The following is a 19,670-nucleotide window of genomic DNA, read 5'->3' as shown; positions in this document are numbered from 1 at the left end:
GGCATGCAGTTTTGACTCCTCTGAGCTAATTCGGTGCATCAATAAAGCTTAGGATATGAGGCTGGCGTCCGGCCCCCTTGTGGTTGCAGAGCCCGCGAACGGTGGGCTTCTGCCCGAGAAGTAACAACGCTCCGTGTCTTGCCTTTGTGTAGACTCATCGCAGTTCTGGGGCGCTTCCAGCACGACACTCGGCTGTGGGATCCCTTTGCCGAGCGACGTGCGGTCTGCAGCGGGGCTCCCCCTTTTAAAAGTGCGCGCAGAAGCACCGCCCTGGGCTCCTTCCTGCATCTCATGGTCTTACGTTCCGCTTTTCCTTAGAAGAATTCACCTGCCTGCTGCGTGCAGAATCCAAGAAAAGGCACCATGGAAAGGGGCAATGCGTGTTGCGCTTGTGTTTTCCCCTTACTTGCACGATTGTCCAGTTAACAAATAGCTCATGCAATCAGGCTGCCTCCATCTGGACAGCAGGGGATGCGGTGTCACCCCCTCAGGGGAAGGCCCCCTGGCTTGCAATTGACTCCGCATCTGCAGAAATGCCGGCATTGCCAATTCTTGATTTCTGAACGCCCCTTAGCGAGCGGGGGCTTGATGAATGCGTGAAAGGTCTTCACACCAAAGGGAAGATGCATCCGGAGCAGCAAGGTGGCCGCCACAGGTGCCCACGGGGCACATGCTCCAAGACGGAGGCCAGCCGTGCAGGGGGCGCCTTCCTCTGCATGCCTCCGTGAGTGCGAGGGAGGCGCTCCAAGCCTTGGCTGGCCTGCAGGAGGAGGGCTGGTTGAGACCGCAGGTGGGCAGTCTGGGGCCGGTGCTCCGCCAGCGCCCGGAGCGTAGCCTCCGGTTGTGCCCCCGCAAGAGCCACAAATGGCTCCAGGGAAAAATTCCTGTCCTGCAGAAGCAGCGCTCGTGTATGGGTGGGAAATGGTGCCAGGAGGCCTTCCCCCGCCCCCCGTGGGTGCAGCGTCAAATGGCCCTTGGCATCCCCCGGAGTTCTCGGAGCAGCACTCGGCCGGCATTTCTCCGAAGAGCATGTCTGCCATCGGCCCCAGACGGCCTCCCCCCGAGTCCGCCCTTCCGGCTGGGAGCAAAGGGAGGAGCCAAACGCAGGCCGGACTGCGAAGCCGAGGCAAAGTAGTGCATGCGCAGGAACGGGCTTGCGATGCCTGGAAGGGGCCTGGCGGACGCGTCGCTTCACTTCAGCAGAAGCCTGGAGGGTTCCGGGGTGCCCCCCCCCCCCAGTGCTGCTGGTGCTGGTGCTGCTGGGGAAAGCTCTGAACAGGGAAGGCTGCAGGGAAGTGAACGCAAGAGGGAAACCACATGCATAACTGTTGAAGCCACAAACACATGCAGCCCGATAAAAGCCCTTTATCTGGACTGGGGCCTCCAGCAACTCAGCAGAACCTGTGGCCGCTTCTGGCGGGTTGCGTCTCGCCTGTGAACCCCTCGGAAGTTCCTTTGCCCCAGTGGCTGCGTGAGGATCAGGCCAGAGGCTCCGGGGAAGGTTGGCTGTCTTTCTCGCTCAAGACCTGCTGCACAGAGGGAAATGCAACACCTTTGGAGTAAATCTGAAGAGGTTGACCCTGATCACGCTGGTCCTTGTGCCGTAGAGAAAAGGGTGGGCAGCCCAGGGGAGCAGCAGGCAGATTGCGCTGAGCAGGTGGTGGGTGTCTGGGGAGGTGGCTCTGGCCAGGCGGGAGGCGCTGGAAGAGGACAGGCAAGAGTAGCGGCTGATGAGGACGGCGAGGTGGCGCCACAGGTGTGGAGGGCTTTGTGGCGGGCATGGCCAGCAGCCAGCAGAGTGGCGCAGGCGCTGCCGCTGTGGAAGCCCGCAGGAGGCCGAGGCCGCTGTCCACGCACCTCCGCTCAGCCGCACTCGCTTGCTTGCGGAGGTGCCTTCGCAGGACAGCCTCATGAGGGCCATGTGCTCACAGGCAAACTGGCTGGTGATGCTCGAAGGCAATAGCGCACCCGGGAAGCCAGGATCACCACCGGGGCAGCCGTGCAAAGGCTCCGGGCTGAGGAGGCGAGGGCAGCACCCTCAGCAGGCTGCTGGTCATGATGCCTGCGTGGCGCAGTGGGTGGCAGGTGGCCACGTGCCTGTCCAGGGCCCTCAGGAGAAGGCTGAAGTCCATGGCAGTGCTAAAGTAGCTCCGCATCGTGCAAATATTCCTCCCTTTGATCTGTCCCGAATTCCCCACCATCGCGCTTCGCGGCCCCATAAATTCCAGTGCGATGGGAGCGGAGGAAAGGGCGCGTCTTCTCCCTGCCGCGCACGGTCCTGGCCACCTGCCGTGCCTCCCCTTGCCCTCCTTCCCCAGAGCTCAGCCGCACCGGGCTGTCCGCCGGGCCGGGCCTGGCCTTGCGGGGGCTGCTGCAGCCCCTGGGCGGCCGTGGCTGCTCCTTCCCACGGCCTGTCCAGCCTCACAAGGTGCTTTCCAGGGCAGGGACCGGAGCGCCGCGAGCGCCTTCAGGACGGGCGCCTGGCCTCCGGCTGCCCTGGGCCCCAGCAGGCCCTGCACGGCGCTGGCGACCGGGGAGAGCCGGGGGCCCGCAGCTGCACAGGGTCCGCCGGAGCAGCGGGGGGCGGGGGTCCTCCAGGCGCCCCTCGGCCCACGGCCCGTGGGCATGGCAACCAGCCCCTGGAGCTGCGCAGCCGGCGCCCGAGCGGCAGTTTCTCTCGGGCGGCGTTTCCGCCTTTGGCCCTCTTCTTATGATTGCTGGGGCGCTGCTCCCCCGGCACGGGATGAGTTTTCTTGCACCGATGGGCCAGCGCATCCACGGGGGTCATGTTGCAGGGGGCCACGGAGGAACACAGAAAGGGCCCTTCCACTCGAGCGTGGGGACCCCCACCCACCGCCAGCTGCACGGCCGGCCCCCGGCGGGACATTCTGAACCAGAACGGGGGGCTATCCCCCCCAGCTGCACACCACGGCTGTGTGAACGCGCCCTGCAGAGGCCACACCGGCGGGGCCTTGATCCCGGTCCCCCTCGGCCGGAGCGCCTCTGAAGCCAGGCGCAGAAATGGCCCCGCATCCCGAGAGAGAAGGCCGGGCGCCCTCGGCCAGCCCCCCACCTGCCCCGTCCCTCCACCTTGACATGCCCACCCCTGCAGGGTCAGCTTCAGCTTGGGGGGGGGGGGGGCGCGCGCGCGCGCGCACACACACACACACACACACACGTGTCTGCCAGCGCTGTCCTGCAGAGGGATTTGGCCTCGGTGCAGAGGTCCCCCCCGGAGGTTTGGGCCGGCGGATGGAAGGCCGTGCCCTGCCCCCCTCGCCACCCAGGCCCCAACGTGGGCCAGGCGCAGGTGCAGGCGGGAGCAGGAGGGCCGGGCGTCCCGGGGGCTAACCCCTTCCGAGAGAAGAGCGGGTTTCCCAAGCCCCCGTGAGGCGAGCCGCCCTCCTGGGGAAACTGCGGGGGCCCCGGAGCAGCAGCGGGTGGCCAGCGTCGGCTGCCGGCGGCCCCACCAGCCCATGCGCCCGGGGGTGTCCCCTGCCGGGAGGGAGCCGAAGCGGGCAGGCCAGGTGCGGGACTCCAAGAGGCGGGGAAAGGGGCCGCGGCCGCCCCGGCAATACCTGCCCCTCTCGTTTTGCAGGGTGTTCAAGGAGGCCAGTCCCAATGGGAAGGTAAGTTGAACTTCACGGCTGATGTTGGGGTTTCTCTGGTGTGAGCGAGCGGGAGGGAAACGAAGACCTGCAGTGGCCGTGTATAAAACCATTTGTGGACTGTCCTTCGGCCCTCCGTGCGGCTCCCGGTGTGGCTTGCAACACGACAACGGCAATTACACTGGCAACAGCATTTACAGAAGCTGACAAAACGGGCCCTCAAGCAGGTGGGGATCAAAACCAGGAGCACCTGGGAGGAACCGGGGCGTCTCAGCCACCGTAGGAGTGGGGTGTTCGTGTGCCTCGAATGCTCTGGGGTGCCGAAGCATCGTCTTGCCGCTGGCAGCGCATCCGGTCCAGCCCTTGGCGACTGGCCTGCCACGTCCCTTTCCTCGACTGGGCCTTGGTGCAGAGCAAAGGGTCGAAGGTCCCGCACCCGGTATCTGGACCTCGCGGGGTCCCAGGTGGCAGGGCTGGGGAGGCCACACGGTGCACCTCCGTCAGCCGGATGAGGCAGCCGATCCGGAGCCACAACAGCCGGCTTGGACAACGCCGGCCCCCGTGAGCCTCCCGCCCAAGAGCGCATTTTGCGGCCCCGGGTCCAGCGGGGGCCGTTCTCTTTCTCACGCACCTCAACCCAAGGACTGTCTTCCGGCAGCGCCAGCACCTTCCCTCAGGCTGGCTGGACGGGGTGGAGAGCGGGTTGTCCTCATCTGCTGTCCCGCCACGCCTGGCGAGCTGCAGGCGGCTCCGGGGGTGCGAACGCCGGGGGTTGCACTTGGGCTGCTCCTGGCCCGCGGCTGTGTTGTGTGAGCGCGGCCAGTGGCGTTTTGGGTCAGAGGGGACGCAGCCCGGCTTCGTGGCGGAGGCCCTGCTGGGCATGCTGGACCCGGCCCTCCTAGCTGAAAGGGCTTGGGCCAAAGGGCAGGCGGCCCGTCTGGAGGCAGAACCGGCAGAACCGGGCTGGGTCGACCTGCCCTCGCCCTCCCTCAAGGGCTGCTTCGGGGTTGTGCGCTGGGGAGTGTGTTGCGCCAGCACCCGGGCGATCCGGTTCTGGTCCTCACCTGGCTGTGCGGCTCAGCGGGTGGCTCTGGGCCAGCCCCCGACTCTTCGCCTAGCCTACCTCCCAGGGTTGTTGTGCTGCATTGGAGAGATTCGTGTGTGTGGCCTTGCTCCTCACAGGAAAGATGGGCTATAAGGGCAGCTGGGGGAGCGGGGCGGCTTTTTCTGGGAGTTGCAACCCAACCTCGTCCGCCGTCAGTGGCCCCAGTGGTGTGGGGGGAGCCCTGCCCAGCCGGGGGCCACCTTTCCTGCCCAGGATGTCGCTCCCGCGTGGGTGGGCATCGTGGGCTGCTGGTTGCCACCCTCTCCAGGGCCCTCCCTCCTGAATGCCCTGGAATTCTGAGACTTCAGGGGCATTCTGGGAAAACCTGGTGGTTATTCTGGGAAATCCAGGGGTGCCAGTGAAAAAGAACCAGGCGCTTGGCTGTTTCATTGTGCAAACTCCGGGATGGAAGCTCAGGCCCCAGACTCTCTGCAAGCAACGTTCCTAGCTCAGCGTGGGGGAGGGCGTCTCCTGTGGAAGCCCCCACCTCGGCGGAGGGGAGGCCAGGCTGTCCCCTGCAGGGTCGCCCAAGAGGACTGGTCAAGCTGAGGTGCACCACCCTCTTCAGGGAATCATCTGACGAGAGGGGGGGCGCTCTAGTGAAGACAGGGGGAGAAAGGCCCAGAGGGAGCAGCGGTGGCTGCAGGCGCCCCAGGAGCCCCAGCTAACTCTGGCTAACGCCATGCAGAAGGCAGCCGGGGCAGCCCGCTGCTACACGTGGGTCCCTGGGAGCCCCACATGAAGCGCTGCGAGATGGAGCAGGAGGTCACGCAGCGGATGGGACCTCCGAGCTGGAAGGTGCCCGGCCAGCGGCCGGGGAAGAGCAAAAGCAGTTGCTTCACTGATGTTGCAACTGGATCAGCGCGGAAAGGAAGTGACACTGGCAGGGCCCTCTCCAGGGGACGGGCACGCTAGGGGAAGCCGAAGCCAAAGCAGAAGGGGACGATGGGACGCGAGAGGGACCCGCCCCGCCAAGGAAGCCGCAGCCCGAGTCTGCAAGAGCGAGCAGGGCTGCCGAGGGGCGGCAGGGCGGAGGGGCTGGGAAGGGTGCGCTGCTATTCGGGGCCTCATCCGGAGCGCCTCGCGGGGCTTTCCGTCCCCATCAGCCGCTGGACCCTACGGCCGCCTCCCCCAGCCCGGAGAGCCCCAGATGTGCCGGGCGCTCGTGCCTGCATGCCCCAGCATCCCCGAGGCGAGGCCCCTCCCTCCCGCAGCCGCAGCCTGGTGGCAAGCAGGCCTGGCCGCCTTGACTTGCAAGCGGAAGCAAATCCCTCCCACGTCAGCAGGGAAGGAGGGCAGAGGCTGCTGCTGAGGCTCCTGGCATCCAAGGTGCCTCTTCTTTGCTGAGCCGCGTCCTCCTGCCTCTCCCAGAAACCAGTGGACAGGAATGCCCTTCCCGCCACCTTTTGCTGCCGGAACGAGGTCGCTGCTGAACGAGGCCGGCCCGGGGAGAGGCGGTCGAGGGTGCGAGGACCTGCGTCGCAAACTCCGCCCGGCCAGGAGAGGTTGCCTCTGGCTTCTCACGACTCGCTTTTGCAGCAGCAATAAAAGGCCCCCCTGGCTTGCCAGGACCGGGCGGCTTGTGCCATTGGAGGACCTTGACCCTGAGATGGCTGGGAAAAATGCAAGATGCCTTTGCTGTCGCTGGTTCGGTTGGCTGGGGGTTTTGTGGAGTCCATGCAGTTCGCTCTGAAATACGAAAGGGCAGCTGCTCCGCGGCCGAGGACTCCGCAGTCCGAGGGAGGTGGGTGGGGGGAGCCCGGCACTTTTGGCGACCCACGAGTGCAATCCTGAGAGCCAGTGTGGTGCAGAGGCAGGACTGCTGGACTGGGGGCCCAGGAGATACAGGTTCGGGTTCGAGTCCCCACTCAGTCATGGATCTAACGGGGTGACTTTGGGCCATCCACAGACCCTCAGCTCAGCCTACCTCACGGGGCTGTTGTGCTGAGGATAAAATGGAGCTATGAACGCCGCCGCGAGCTCCTCACCAGACTCGGAAAGGTGGATGCATCACCATCACTGAGTCCCGCTTTCTCCTGAATCTTTCTGCCGCTGATTCGCTCCTTCTGAACTGCTGGACTCTTGAGCTGGTTCGCCTCCCTCCGGGCCGGGATCCTGGGGCTTGGACGGCAGGCAAGCCCGAAGCGCAGCGGAGCCCGTCGCCTCCCACGGCCGCACCGTGATGGACGAGGACCAGCGGCCGGGCGGCTGTGAGGCCCAGCAGTGCGGGGAGGGAGCGGTGGACCCGGCTGTTTGGGGCGCCCCGGCAGAGTTCGGGGGGGCAAAGCAAACGAGTCGGCGGTGGAGGGGGAGAGGGCAGGTCGCGCCAGCACAAGAGGCAGTGGCGGCCCGGGACCCGGCTACTCGGGCTCTGGCTTCCACTGGCCCAGAAGCCCACGGGCTCCGCAAGCCACACACGGGGGCTGCCCGGAGCCCCGGGGCCACTCCGTCCCACCCCGCTGCAGCCCCCCTTCGCCTTGCTCTTGCTGGGCCCCGAAATGACGGCAAGAGGAGGAGGAGGGGCAGCTGGGGTCCGCTTTCTGCCAGGCCTCTTTGCCCCCCAATCAAGCAGTTTGGAGGAGGAGGAGGAGGAGGAGGAGGGGCAGTGCCCGGTGGCTGAGAGAGGTCTGTGCACGGGGACAGGGGCCCACGGGAGATGCCCTGCTAGCGGGGCAGCCCTGTGCAAGGGGGGAGGAAAGGGGGGAAGCCCCAGCCCCCCCCCCCGCTGCAGTCTCCCGCCGTGCCTTGGGGGAGCCCGGGCCGCCCGTCGCTTCTCTGCATGGGGCTCCTGCGTGGGGCAGGGGGCAGCTTGGCAGAGCAGCCAAGCCAAGCCTCTTTGCCAGAGGGAGGGGGAGGCGCTCTGGGAACACGGATGGGGGGCAAAAAAGCACAGAGAGGCCTGGGGTGGGCTCAGCGTGACACTTTTATTGCATCCACGCAGCTCCTTCCTGCACGCGGCTCCTCCCCGCAGGGCTGCCCTCGGGGCTAGGGGATGGGGTCGTCTCTGGTCTTGCCCAGCTGGTATCTGGAGAGCTTGAGTCCCCCGCCGTAGCACGGCAGGGCCTGGAAGACCCACAAGTGGACGTAGTCGGTCGCGGCGTCGCCGTGCTGGACCTGCGAGGGGGACCCCACGGAGAAGGCCGTCACGGGGCAGAGCGGTGCTCGGCGGATTCCAGGCGGGGCTCACCGGCCTGAGAGCAGCGGCCGAGTGGGCCCCTGAATGGGCGGCCCGCGGCTCCCGGACCTGCTCTCTTCTGCAGCACTCGCAGAAGAAACCTCGGGAGTACGGATGGCTTGCGTTGCACATGGCCGGCTGCAAGGACACGGGGGCAGCGCTTTCCCTGCGAAGCACCTGCCCGTGCGAGGAGCCGGTCCGAGCCGGAGCATCCTTGGGGAAGGACTCTGCCTCCCGCTCAGGGCGCCTCCTGCTGGCTGAGGGCTGGACGGCAGGAACGGCGGCCCCTGCAGCTGGCCGGCCGCTTTGCTTGGCACCTCCTTACAGGGCCAAGGGGGCTTTCTCCATCGCCTCCCCCCACCCGCCTGCCCCGACATGCCTCCCTCTTTTCCTGAGAAGGGCTGGCCCCCTCGCTCTGCCCGGGAGTCTTCTCGGTCCGCTTGCCCGTTTGGCCTCCCCCCAGAATCGGGTGAGCCCCTCTGCGCTCCCACTGCGATCGCCTCCCGGGGCTGGAGGGAGCCACTCCCGAGACGCTGGACCCTGACCCACCGCCCGCTTGCCCGGTGCCCACCGGCTGGCCCATCCTGCGGCCAGCGAGGGCGGCTAAAGGCAAGCCGGAGGGAAGCCCGCTGGCAAGTGGAGCCCCCCGGAGGGAAGGGGCAGGGCAGAGAGGAGGCGTGCCATCCCAGCCGGGCCGGGGAAGCCCTCGCTCTTGCCGGGAGACTCCCGAGGGCCTGAGCTTGCCAGGCCGGGCCCCGGGCCCTCCGTGGGCACGGGAGGAGACGGCAGCACAGTCCCAGGGTGGGAGCAATCTGGTCCCCCCCACCGCCCTGCTTGCTGGCCGGAACCCCCGGCACTGACCTTGATGACGTAGTTTGTCCCAGAAACCACCTGTGTGCTGTACGAAATCGCCTGGAAAATGGAGTAGCTGGTGTTCGTTACCTGCTCCAGCTGGCCCTTCACCTGAGGCGGGAAGGAGGCTGGTCATTCCCCTGCACGGAGCAGGACCGAGCGCTTTCCTATGCCCCTGGGGCCTGGGGGAAGCCCACGCCCTTTGCCTGGCCTTCCCTCCAGCTCTTGGGAACCCTGCAGGAGAGCGGAGTCTCGCTGGCAGCCGGGCAGGCAGAGCAGCTGGGCGGGGGGGCCTCTCGGCATGGGCCGAGAACCGCTCCCCACGGCTGTGGCGGGCTGGCCCGGGGGCAGCGCTCACCTTGTTTGCGATTTCCTGAACCTCGGGAGTGGCCGGAGCCGGGTCCGATAGTCCTCCCACCATCCTTTCTGCCATGGCTGCAGCTGGTCTGGTCTGGTCTGGTCCAGTCGCGCACGGCCCCTTCTCCTTTGAATGTGGGGTGAAGTGGCCAGGCAGGGGCCGGTTTTATTTTATCCGGCGAGGAGCGTGTCATGTGAGGGAGAACTCGCGATTGGATTGCGCATTTCTGTTCCGCAAGAGCCACACCAGGGGCTTCCCGGCTGTGCTCGAAATGACGCCCAGGCTCCTCCCGCACCCCTCAAAGCCAAGCGGAGGGACAGGGAAAGGGAACCAAAAGTGAAAGAGTGGGTGGTTTTCCCCTGTTCCCCTTTTCAGCATGGTGCATATATTTATTTTAAAGTTTATAGAGTTCTAAAGATGTCCCTTATTGAGCTTTGTCACACAGCGGAGTGCTTTTCCTGGGAGGTCCTCACTCACCAGAGAGTTCCTTCCTCATTAAATCTCGCAGCCTGACTCTCCTATCAAATGCGACGGTCGCGGCTGCTGAGAAATTTAGACCACGTGTTTTGTTTGAAGCTGGACAGCTGCCACCGCTCCGAGACTCGCAAAGCGCTGCGCTGCACGGGAAAGGCGTTGAGCTCGTGCGCAGCGCTGGGCTTTCCTCTCTTGCGCGTGGCCTCCTGAGCGTGGCCGGGTCAGCCACAGTTCAGAGCACAAATTGGGCCCCACACGGGGATCGGGGGCACTCCTGCCCCCACCCTTTTGCTGCGTTAGCCCCAGGATGTCACCGAAGCATCCCCTCCGAAGCACGTGAAGGGCCAGTCCCCCGCTGCTCAGCACTGCCAGGCCTCAGCTGGAGTCCCGTGTCCACTTCTGGGCTCCTAGTTCTGGAAGGACGCAGGAAAGCCGGAAGGATGCAGAGGAGGGCGGCGGGGATGGTTCAGGGCCTGGAGGCGAAGCCCTGTGAAAGACGGAGAGAACTGGGCATGCTCAGCCCCCGGAAGAGAAGGCTGGGGGGACGGGTAGGAGAGCCCCCTACAAGCCCCTGCAAGGCTGCCGGAGAGGAAGGGCAAGGACTCCTCTCGTCCCTTCCAGAGTGCCGGACACTGAACAACGGACTTAAGTTCAAAGAGACCAGATTCAGGCTGGACACGGGGAAGAATTTCCTCACTGCCAGAGCGGTACCACAGTGGAACCCATTGCATGGGGACGCTGGGGGCTCTCCCACACTAGAGGCAGTCAAAGAGGAACTGGGCAGCCCCCTGAGTGGGGTGGGGTGGCTTGGTGTCCTGCCACTGCAGGGATTGGACTCGATGGCCTTCTGGCCCCTTCCAGCTCTACTGTTCTAGGATTCTGTGATATTCCTTCTCTGATAATGCATAAACATGGCTCCTGGGTTAATATAAAATATCAGCATCAGCAAGAATCTGCAACAATGGAGGAGAGTCTGAAGAGGTAAAGTCAACACTCAAAATGGTATTTAGTGCACAAATCAGAAAAGGGCCCAGAATCGCTCCACCACCAACTGATCCAAAGCAAGCATCTGTTTGCCCATCTGCCACAAGACTGTTTCCTTGCCAATTCTGAAGTCTGGATTTTCCCAGAGGGCCAGCTCAGCGTGCAAGAGCGGATCCAACGGTCAGCGATGTGAGATGGTGACCACGTGTCTCTTCTAACCAGAATAGCTCAGGTGCCGAAAGCCACCCCCTTGAACTGAGAACCCAGGTAAGAGGGTTCCAGAAGTGGCCGTGGCGGAAAATGCCACCTGAGCCGTGAAGAGCAGCAATGAGTCCAGGCTGGCAAGGAGGCCCAGAGGCAGAGCGCAAGACCTGAAAAGCCAAGGCCGCCTTCCTTAATAGAAAATGTCATCCTTCCCAAATAAATTCATGGTGGAAAAGTAATATTTTGGGACCAAAGAGATGATGCTCTGAAAATATTTGCCCAGTATATACAAAGGAACTTTGTATATACAAAAGATATACAAAAAGGATCTTTTGGGCTTGCACATTTCCTGGGAATAATGCTTGAATCGTTTTTTGAATCGTGACGGAAGTTCAGCAGGCCTGGTGGGGGTCCCTGGTCAGAATTCTGGCCGTGGAGGGGAAGTTGTGAGCGGAGTCCGGGAGTCATAATTTGGGGAGAGGAGGTAGTCTGTGCACGGGATCGGTAGGAAAACTGCACCGGAAAAAATTACACCGATCTGAGCAAGCTAGAGAAGGACAGCGGTCTTGTAAAGCCCACTGAGGCCTTCGCTGCCCATTTGGAGCGATTGCTTGTTGTTGTGGTGGTAGAAAAGCAGGCTATGAATAAAAGGAAGGGAGGAGGAAGGAAGGGAGGGAGGGCTCAAGGCAGCTTTAGCTCAGGCGGTACCTCCGCGTTTTCCCCTCGCCAAGCCCTGGTGTGGAGAGTCAGGGTCAGCGATCCCTGAGCGCCACGGAGGAGCCCAGAGGGGAGGCTGGTGGCCGGCTGGGCTCTGTCAGCTCCGGGCTGGGGCCACCGTCTTCCTGGCTGCTGCTCTCTGTCCCGCTGGGGGGCAGGGGGAACGTGTGGCACAAGGGGAGGTGGGGAGGCACGAGGGCACCCTATTTCTTCACCTGCTTTGCCCCCCCCCCCATCGAGTGCGAACTGGGGGGGCGCTTTTGCTTTTCCACAGCTCTGGCCAGCTCGACGGGGATCTGAATGCAGGCTCCTAGCATCCAAACAACCCCCCGCCCCCCACACACACACGTGCCTGCACTGGCTGAATGGAGGGGCAGGCATTTGCCCTTCTGCATCATCATCCTCATCAAAACATAGGAACTGAGCAAGTCAGAAGGGGCTCCCGGGCCATCTAGTCTGACCCCCGGCTCCATTCATGACATGCCCACCATGTGCATGTCCGGCCCATGGCGGGGGGGGGGGGCGGTGGCGGGGAGAGGACACCGGCGAGTGCAGGGCAGCTCCCCTGCCATCCCTGGCCCCTACGCCACCGCGCTCAAGGTTTGGAGCCACTCGATTCGTGCCGGGAAGGGGAAGCTGCTCTCTTACGGGCCGCCAAGTTGTCTCTGACTCAGGCGACACGGGAAGCAGGACCCCCGGACACTAAGAGGGAAGTGTGGATCCGTGGTGGCGAAGGGAAATGGCGCGTTTCTTCAGCCGGGAGCAAAAGCGAAAGCCAGAACTTGCAGCAAAAGGTCACGTGTCGGGGAAGGTCTGGGCAGCAATTGCTGCTGCTCATTTTGGGAGCGCCCCAGGCCAGGTTGCTGGCATTCAGCCCAAAGGAGAAAAGCGACCGGAAGGGACATGGTTAAAAGGGCCGTTGGGGGCCGAAGGCCTGGGAATCAAGCTGGTGATCTTTTCTGGCCCAGCCGGCGGCTGCTGGGGACCCCAGGCGAAAGGGGCTGCCCGGCAGAGAGAGCAGAGGAGGTTTTGTCTGGACTGGAAGCAAAAAGATTGGCAAGGAAATGGCAGAAAGCGAGGAGAGAGCAGAGCGAAAGGCACACGCCGGGGCGGCACAAGGGGTTTCGGGGAATCCGGCCCGGGAGAGGTGGGCGGGCGGAGCAGGAAGAGCAGCACAGGTGGGGCGGCGAGCCCCGGGGGAGGCGAAGCAAGCCACACCTGGGGGGCAGGACGAGGAGGGGGGCAGCAGCCAGGCGGTGGCCCCGGGTGAGAAGCCAGGACCCCATCTGAGGAAGTGTGTGTGGTGTGTGCGCGTGGGAAAGCAGGTATGGAGATCACGGCCCTTGGAAACAGCACGTTTGTAGGAATGCGTGTGCTCTTGAGGAGGGGGACAAAAGCTTGGCTTGGCTTGGCTGCTCTCTCCTCCCTTTTGGTTCAGAGTGGCAGCTTGGCCCAGTTCGCATCACCCCGCAGTGGAGCTGAGCTTCCCAGTGGGACCAGACCAAAGAGCTCCGCTGGGGGACAAACCGGTCGGCCCCCTGGATCCAGCCCGCTCATGCCCACCTGTCCCGCAGGCCCGCGTTTTGCATCCTTTCAGCTGGGAAGGCGGCTTGGCCCGTGCGTGCTGGCCATGTCTTCACAGAGAGCGTGGCGCCAGCCTTCGAAGTCCTCAGGGGCTTCGGTCCTGTCTCCCTGACGTCCCCCCTGCCCCGGAGACTCTCTGAGGCTCAGCTAGTCTCTGGAGGCCTTCTCGGGTGGCACCCCCTCCCCTAAGGGTGCCACGGGTGCCTGCCCGGAAAAGACCGTCCATGGGGCGCCCCTCCCGGGGAGACCCTCCTCGCCTCGTCATCCTCATCCTCATCCTGCATGAGCTTCAGGGCCAGGTGAAGACCTTCTCCTTCGGGAGCTGTTTACTCTTTGATAGGTAAACACCCTTAAAGCTGAATAGCCCTGATACTTCAACGGTTATACAAGGTGTGTCCAGGGAGTAATGGGAATGGTGTTCTAAGAATTCTTTAACGGAAAAATTTTACAGCCGAACATTTTCTCCTTCGCAGAAGGCACGGTGCGAGTGCACACAACGCTCTCAGCGATTTTCCCATTCCTCACAGCATCCCTGGAAGTCTTCCTGCGGGGTGGCGTTCAGAGCCTGCGTCGTGGCTCCTGGGACATTGCCCACACGACCAAAGCGGTGTCTTTTCAGACCATTCTTCATCTTTGGGAAGGTGAAAGAGCAGCAAGGAGCCAGGTCGGGGCTGTGGGGGGGATGGGGGAGCCCCGTGAGGTGTTTTTCAGCCAAAACTCTCCGGCAGCCAGAGCACCGCAGCTCAGTGCGCTGTTGCGATGAAGGATCCAAGCTGAGCCAAGCTCAACTTGTGCTGTTGGTGGACTTGTGCAGATGATAGCGCAGCTTCTCCATAAGCCCTCCTCTCCATTTCTGGAGTTTCTGGTGCACTTTTACCCATTTTCACACAAAATTTTATTGCGTACTGTTCCAAACTCGCTTGCATTTTTCCTGATGTGAGCGCAGAGTGCTTGAAGGGGTGTCGCAGAAGAGAGGGTCTCAACTCTGGCGGGGCTGGTATGTTTCGGTTTGCTACTTTCACTCCTCTTGTTCCATTTATAGGACTGCAAATTCCCCCAAGGGCCTCTTCGAGTTGAGCCCCATGGAAGCTCGCCTGCCCCCCCCGCACCCCTGGATGCAGGAGCGGGGCCGTGGGCTGCCACGAACAGCACCCCTGCCACTTCCACAGGCGCGGCAGCTGCGCACCGGAGCTGGTTCCTTCCGTGCGGGGCGCCCTGCTTGGCTTCCAGGCATTCTCCTTCTCCTTGCCCCAGGCCTCCTGGGACACCTCCTTCTGGCTGGCCCTCACCAAGAAATTAGGTCCGGCTGCTGCAAAACGGGGGCTGGACAAAACCCACGGGTTTCCCCGGAGGCCTGCAAAGCTTTCCTAAGCGCCCTTTTAAGGCGGATGAGCCCCTGGAAGCCAGCGGGTTGGGGAGGGGGCAGTGCAGGACCATGCGGGATCATCTAAATCCCCCCCTAAGCTGCTTGGCACCATCTGTCAGTGGCAAGTTTATCCAAAGATGGGCTTGGGGTTGGTCGGTCGTGCCTAGCTGCCCCCCTGCAGCAAAGTTTATTTTGGGGAGCGCCCGGGATCAGCTATCCGAGGTTAGACCGCCTCCGCCCCCCCGCCTCCATAATAACCTCCTTGCAATTATGTAATTTGCCAGTCGAGAGCGGGGCAGGGGAACGTGGCTTTGCACGCCGAGCTCCCACTCAGGAAGGGTCCAGCGAGGGTCCCACCTTGATCCTTGCCTCACCTGCTTTCCTTGCTTGCCTGACGTCTGTTTCTTGTTTCAGTTCCTTGGGGCGGGGGGGACGGGGACCGTTTGAGTGGGGGAAATGTGGATTTTTTAAAAGCGTGCATTCAACATGCTTATAGGCTGAAATGGGAAAATGTAAATTTAGGGGAATGCACATTTTTAATCTGCCTATTTTAAAATCCAGAGGCAAGTTTGGAAAACATGACTTTCACAGGGCTGTGAATCACAGGGGCTGGTACTTTTTTCAGCATCGGTGAAATTCTGTGGCATGCTCAGTAGTTTGCAGAGAATGAATGAAAACTTTATTGTGTAAAAGCAGAGGAAAAGGGGTGTTCCCATAATTCCTGAAAAGTAGCTTGGACAACTTTATAGTCAAATGAATACAGGACTGGATTCTGCTGCTGAGCATTAACTTTGAGGGTTTTGCTGCCAGAATCAAATGTTCTGCATTTCTAAGAACAACTGACCAATGTGACTGGTCAGGCTTGGTGTTTTGATGAGTGTTTTGACTTCGCTTTATGGTGCTTTACCTTTTGGGCCTTGTACCTTTGGGATGAGCTTTGCAAGGGGACAGTTGTCTGAATGAAATGTGTAGAATTTAACAGGCTAAGCATGTATCTTATTAAATAACGATGCACACAAGGAGTGGGCCGGCGGTCAGAGGCCGAGCTGCAACTGAGTGGAGGGCAAGCGTGTTTCCAGAGAGAGGCGGGGGGTTGTCATGCAACTGTCCTGCCTCGTTCGTGGGCTTTTGCTGGGTGCGCAAGAGTCCGAGCAACATTGCTTCCTCTTGCAGCCCTCCATGCTCTTCAACGCTACCGCCATCCCATGTGCTTGCACACACACACAAGCACACATCTGCTAAGGAGGAAAAGGCAGAGAAACCGTAGGAGCCCCTTTGCTCTGTGGTGCCCACTGGGAAGCCGGCGTTGCTGTACGGAGACGCAGCCCACAGTTCTCTGCCATGAAGGGCTGTCAAGCCGTCTCCGACGCAGGGCGACCATCCCAGCCCGGCTCTCGGCAGAGCAAGGCGGCGGCTCCCTTGTGGAGTTGATGGGCCTCGTAGCTGGGCCCCCTCCTCTGCTCCTGCCTCCGATTCCCCCTCTCCAGGGGGTCTTGCCATCTCATGATGTGCCTGGAGTTTGACGCATCAGCTTTGTCATTTTTGCATCCAGGGAAACTTCTGGCTTCATTTGATCAAGGACTCGCTTGTTCGTCTTTCTGCCAGTCCGGGGGATTCACAGACTCGAGTCTATTTAGCATCTTCAGGTGGCAGGCCCAGCTGGGGCTTCCTGTGCCTTTGGATGCGCGCATGCTGTGACCTTTCGATGCACAGCAGGTGGTTGGATTCGGGAATGGTGCGGCAGCTCGCCGGGTGCAGGGCCCGGCCTGGAATCCTGCTTGGAGGAAGGGGGACAGATGGAGAGAATAAGCAAACAGCCGATCAACCAGCCCAGGCAGTCGCCTGGTAGTCCTGCAGCCCGAAACGGGGCTCCCGCCCACCGTGCGCCTTGTGGCAATGGGGCAGGCTAATAAATAAATAAATAAATGAGGGAGGGAGGGAGGGGGCCTTCTTGGCAGCGGGCCCCCCAATTTTAGAATGTCCTCCTCACTGAGGTCCCCCCGATGCCAGCAATGCCAGGTTCAGACTTTCTCCTACTTCAGGGACCGGTAACTGATGCTCATTTGTTTCACTGGCTTCCAGGGATCCGCCGTACATCACTTGAGCTGTTTCAAATTGTCTTGCCTTTTTGTATGTTGACGTTTTTCTATTATCTTTTATGGCTTCCAGTTTTGTGACCTGCCCAGAGTTTTTGGCTACTGCACAGGACAGAAATGTCATAGATGGATGAGTTCGAGTAAAAACAAGCCAACCAAAAACCGCATCCTGTTAAACGGGCTTTTGATTAAACTCGGCGCTACCCTGTCTTTTTGTCTCCGCTCTGCAGCTCACCGTCTACCTCGGGAAGCAGGACTTCGTGGACCACATCGATGTGGTCAATCCAGTCGGTGAGTTTTTGCCGCCGGGCGGCTTGGCCACATTTTAAAGAGCGAGGGCAGCCGTGTGGCCACAGCCAAGGGGACTCACGTCGTCCTGGTTGATCCCGAATACCTAAAAGAAAGGAAAGGAAAGGTAACGCCTTGCTCGGTTGAGCCACACGTGCTGAAAAGGGTAGTGAAAGAGACTGGGGCCGGAAGCCGGCCGGAGGCCTGCCGCTGGGACACCCGCGATCCACTTCAGTCCCGCTTCTGTTGTGTTGCAGTTTTCGTGCTTGAGTGTTAGTTCATATTGTTCTTATATTGGCTTTATATGGTACTTTGTGCATTTCTTATGTAAGCCACTTAGAGATCTTACGAGATCAAGTAACTGAAGGACAGACAGACAGACAGACAGACAGACCGGGAAATATTACTAAGGGTGCAATTCTGTGCATGTCTGGAGAGAAAAATGCCCTGCGACTCCCAGCCAGGACACGCTGGGAATTACAGGACTGCTTTCTCTCCAAACGTGCGTAGGATTTCACCCCCAGACATTTTCCTCAGGAGCAAGAGGGGGTGCTGCAGGGATGAAAGCCTGCAGAAGTGTCAGGCGCTTTAAAAGGGCCAGAGAGACTTGCCTGCCGGTTCCTCTTCCCCCGTGCAACATTTATTTATTTATTTAAAACATTTCTATGCCACCCCATTCGCCCATTCGGGGCGGCTCACAACATAAATTAAAATATAATACATTAAAAATATAAAACCAATTAGCAATCTAAAATGCGTCCTCTCGTCCGTGGTGCAGTGTTTGCGACCCTGACGTGCGCCTTCCGCTACGGCCGCGAGGACCTGGACGTCCTGGGCCTGACCTTCCGCAAGGACCTCTTCGTCGCCAGCGCCCAGGCCTTCCCGCCGGTCCCCGAGGAGAAGAAGCCCCTCACGCGGCTCCAGGAACGGCTCATCCGGAAGCTCGGTGAGCAGGCGCACCCCTTTACCTTCGAGGTACGAGCCTTCTTCTCCCCGTTCCCCCTCGTGCCCCCGCCTGCCCCCCCTCCCCTCCTCGGCCAGCCCGGCCCCCCAGGACCATGTTCTGGCCTCGTGCAGCTGTGGTGAATGGGCTGCCCAGACGGAGCGTGTCCGGCGGCGCCCGGCCGCTTGGCGCCTGCGCTTGCACAGTGGGGCTCCTCTGTCCCCCGCGGAGGAGCTGAGGTCCCTCTCCGCCTGGAAGGGGCCCCTGGGGCTACTGCCGAGGTCCCACACACCAGAGGATGCAAGCGGGCCGCTGTTTCCCTGTCAAAATGCACCCCCCCCCCCGGCTGTCTTTTTCTCGTGGGTAAATGGTGCCTATGCAGAGACGCTCGGCGTGTGCACAGAAGGACTCATGTGCCGCTGTGCCACGCTGGGTCTGAAGGGGGCAGGAGGGGAGACTGAGGCCGCCCACCTGTCTCCCGGCAAAGGTTTGCTTTGGCCCTGCGAGGAATCTCTGGTCGAGACGCGTTGCCTGCTGCAGGCCTCAGCCTGGGCAGGAGAAACCGTGGCAGGACGAGGCCCCGCTCCGTGTGGGAATTTACAATTCGATGCATGTACACTGCACCCACCACAGGGCTCCTTCCGAGCAGCTCGCAAGCCCTGCGCTCCACCAGGTAGCTTTTCCCAGGAACACGGCTGGCCCAGGGGCTGGGGGCTGGGGGCTGGCCCTCGTGCTGCCAAACCCTGGAATAGCAGAGCTGGCAGGGGCCAGGAGGTCTTCAGGTCCAGCCCCTGCAGCTGCAGGACACCAGTTCACCCACCCCCTCAGAGGACGGTCCAGATGCTTTTTGGAGAGCCCAGGTCATAGGCCCCATTGCCACGCTGCTCTAACAGGAGGGGACGCTGCTTCGTGTCCAGCCTAAATCTAGTCTCTTTGAACTCAAGTCCGTTGTTCAGTGTCCGGCACTCTGGAAGGGACGAGAGGAGACCTTGCCCTTCCTCTCCGGCAGCCTTGCAGGTGCTTGCAGGGGGCTCTCCTACCCGCCCCCCCAGCCCTCTCTTCCGGGGGCTGAGCATGCCCAGTTCTCTCCGTCGTTCACAGGGCTTCGCCTCCAGGCCCTGAGCCATCCCCGCCGCCCTCCTCTGCACCCTTCCGGCTTTCCTGCGTCCTTCCAGAACTAGGAGCCCAGAAGTGGACACGGGACTCCAGCTGAGGCCTGGCAGTGCTGAGCAGCGGGGGACTGGCCCTTCACATGCTTCGGAGGGGATGCTTCTGCTCATGCAGCCCCAAACGGGACTTACTCTTTTTGCAGCTGCGTCACATTGTTGGCTCGGGAGCTGCAACAACCCCAAGGGCCTCTCCTTTGCAGTCTTGCTGAGCCAAGTGCCCCCCCTTCTTGTGGTGCTGCGTTTGGCTTCTTTTATCTAGGTGCAAAGCTAGCTGTGCAGAAAAAGCTACTCCAGGAAGGCTTTTCTAAAATCGCATTATATTCAGTTGAACCTTAGCCCTATATTAGGGTTCGGGGTGTGCACCAGGGTAGGGTTAGAGTTACAAAAACTGGGTGTCCTGGCATGCTTTTGATGGTTGGAATGCGTTTAGAATGGGCAGAAAGGATGAGCTGTGCGGAAAAAGCTACTCCAGGAAGGCTTTTCCAAAATCACATTATATGTAGTTGAACCTTAGCCCTATATTAGGGTTCGGGGTGTGCACCAGGGTAGGGTCAGGGTTACGCAAATGAGGTGTCCTGCGTGCCACGCATGGCTTGGCCGGGCAAACGGATTCTCTGGCCCTGAGTCGCAGCTCGCAGACCGCTAATGCCGCCCGGGGCGGGGGATCCGTGCCCGTCTGTGGCAGGGCCAGGGACAAAGGCCCGTGTGGTGGCGCTTGATAACCGCGCGCAGGGTGCCGTTGCATCC

At 61.6% G+C, this 19,670-nt stretch overlaps 2 protein-coding genes across 3 annotated transcripts; one reads left to right on the top strand and one right to left on the bottom strand.

The window, feature by feature from the left end:
- The first annotated feature begins 55 nt into the window (after window positions 1-55).
- On the top strand, window positions 56-19,309 carry LOC123017322 (beta-arrestin-1-like). The gene is made up of 6 exons (XM_044418599.1): window positions 56-101; window positions 1,483-1,573; window positions 3,599-3,629; window positions 16,754-16,814; window positions 17,590-17,786; window positions 18,856-19,309. The coding sequence occupies exons 1-6, from the start codon at window positions 56-58 to the stop codon at window positions 18,874-18,876; spliced, it is 447 nt and encodes a 148-aa protein (XP_044274534.1). The 3' UTR covers window positions 18,877-19,309.
- On the bottom strand, window positions 7,619-9,382 carry LOC123017347 (leukocyte cysteine proteinase inhibitor 1-like). Of its 2 annotated transcripts, none has more exons than XM_044418634.1 (3): window positions 9,099-9,382; window positions 8,750-8,800; window positions 7,619-7,827 (listed from the first exon to the last, which is right to left on the bottom strand). In XM_044418634.1, exons 1-3 carry the CDS (start codon window positions 9,171-9,173, stop codon window positions 7,699-7,701), a joined length of 255 nt encoding a protein of 84 aa, XP_044274569.1. In that variant the 5' UTR covers window positions 9,174-9,382; the 3' UTR covers window positions 7,619-7,698. The 2 variants fall into 2 exon arrangements, with proteins under 2 accessions (XP_044274569.1, XP_044274568.1); XM_044418633.1 differs by having other exon boundaries at window positions 8,750-8,851; window positions 9,099-9,366.
- Window positions 19,310-19,670: the final 361 nt, after the last annotated feature.

Source organism: Varanus komodoensis, unplaced genomic scaffold (assembly GCF_004798865.1).
Source record: "Varanus komodoensis strain SLA01 unplaced genomic scaffold, ASM479886v1 scaffold91, whole genome shotgun sequence".
NCBI lineage: Eukaryota > Metazoa > Chordata > Lepidosauria > Squamata > Varanidae > Varanus > Varanus komodoensis.
Note: the sequence above shows the minus strand (reverse complement) of the source record. Positions and strands in the feature narration are given on the sequence as shown.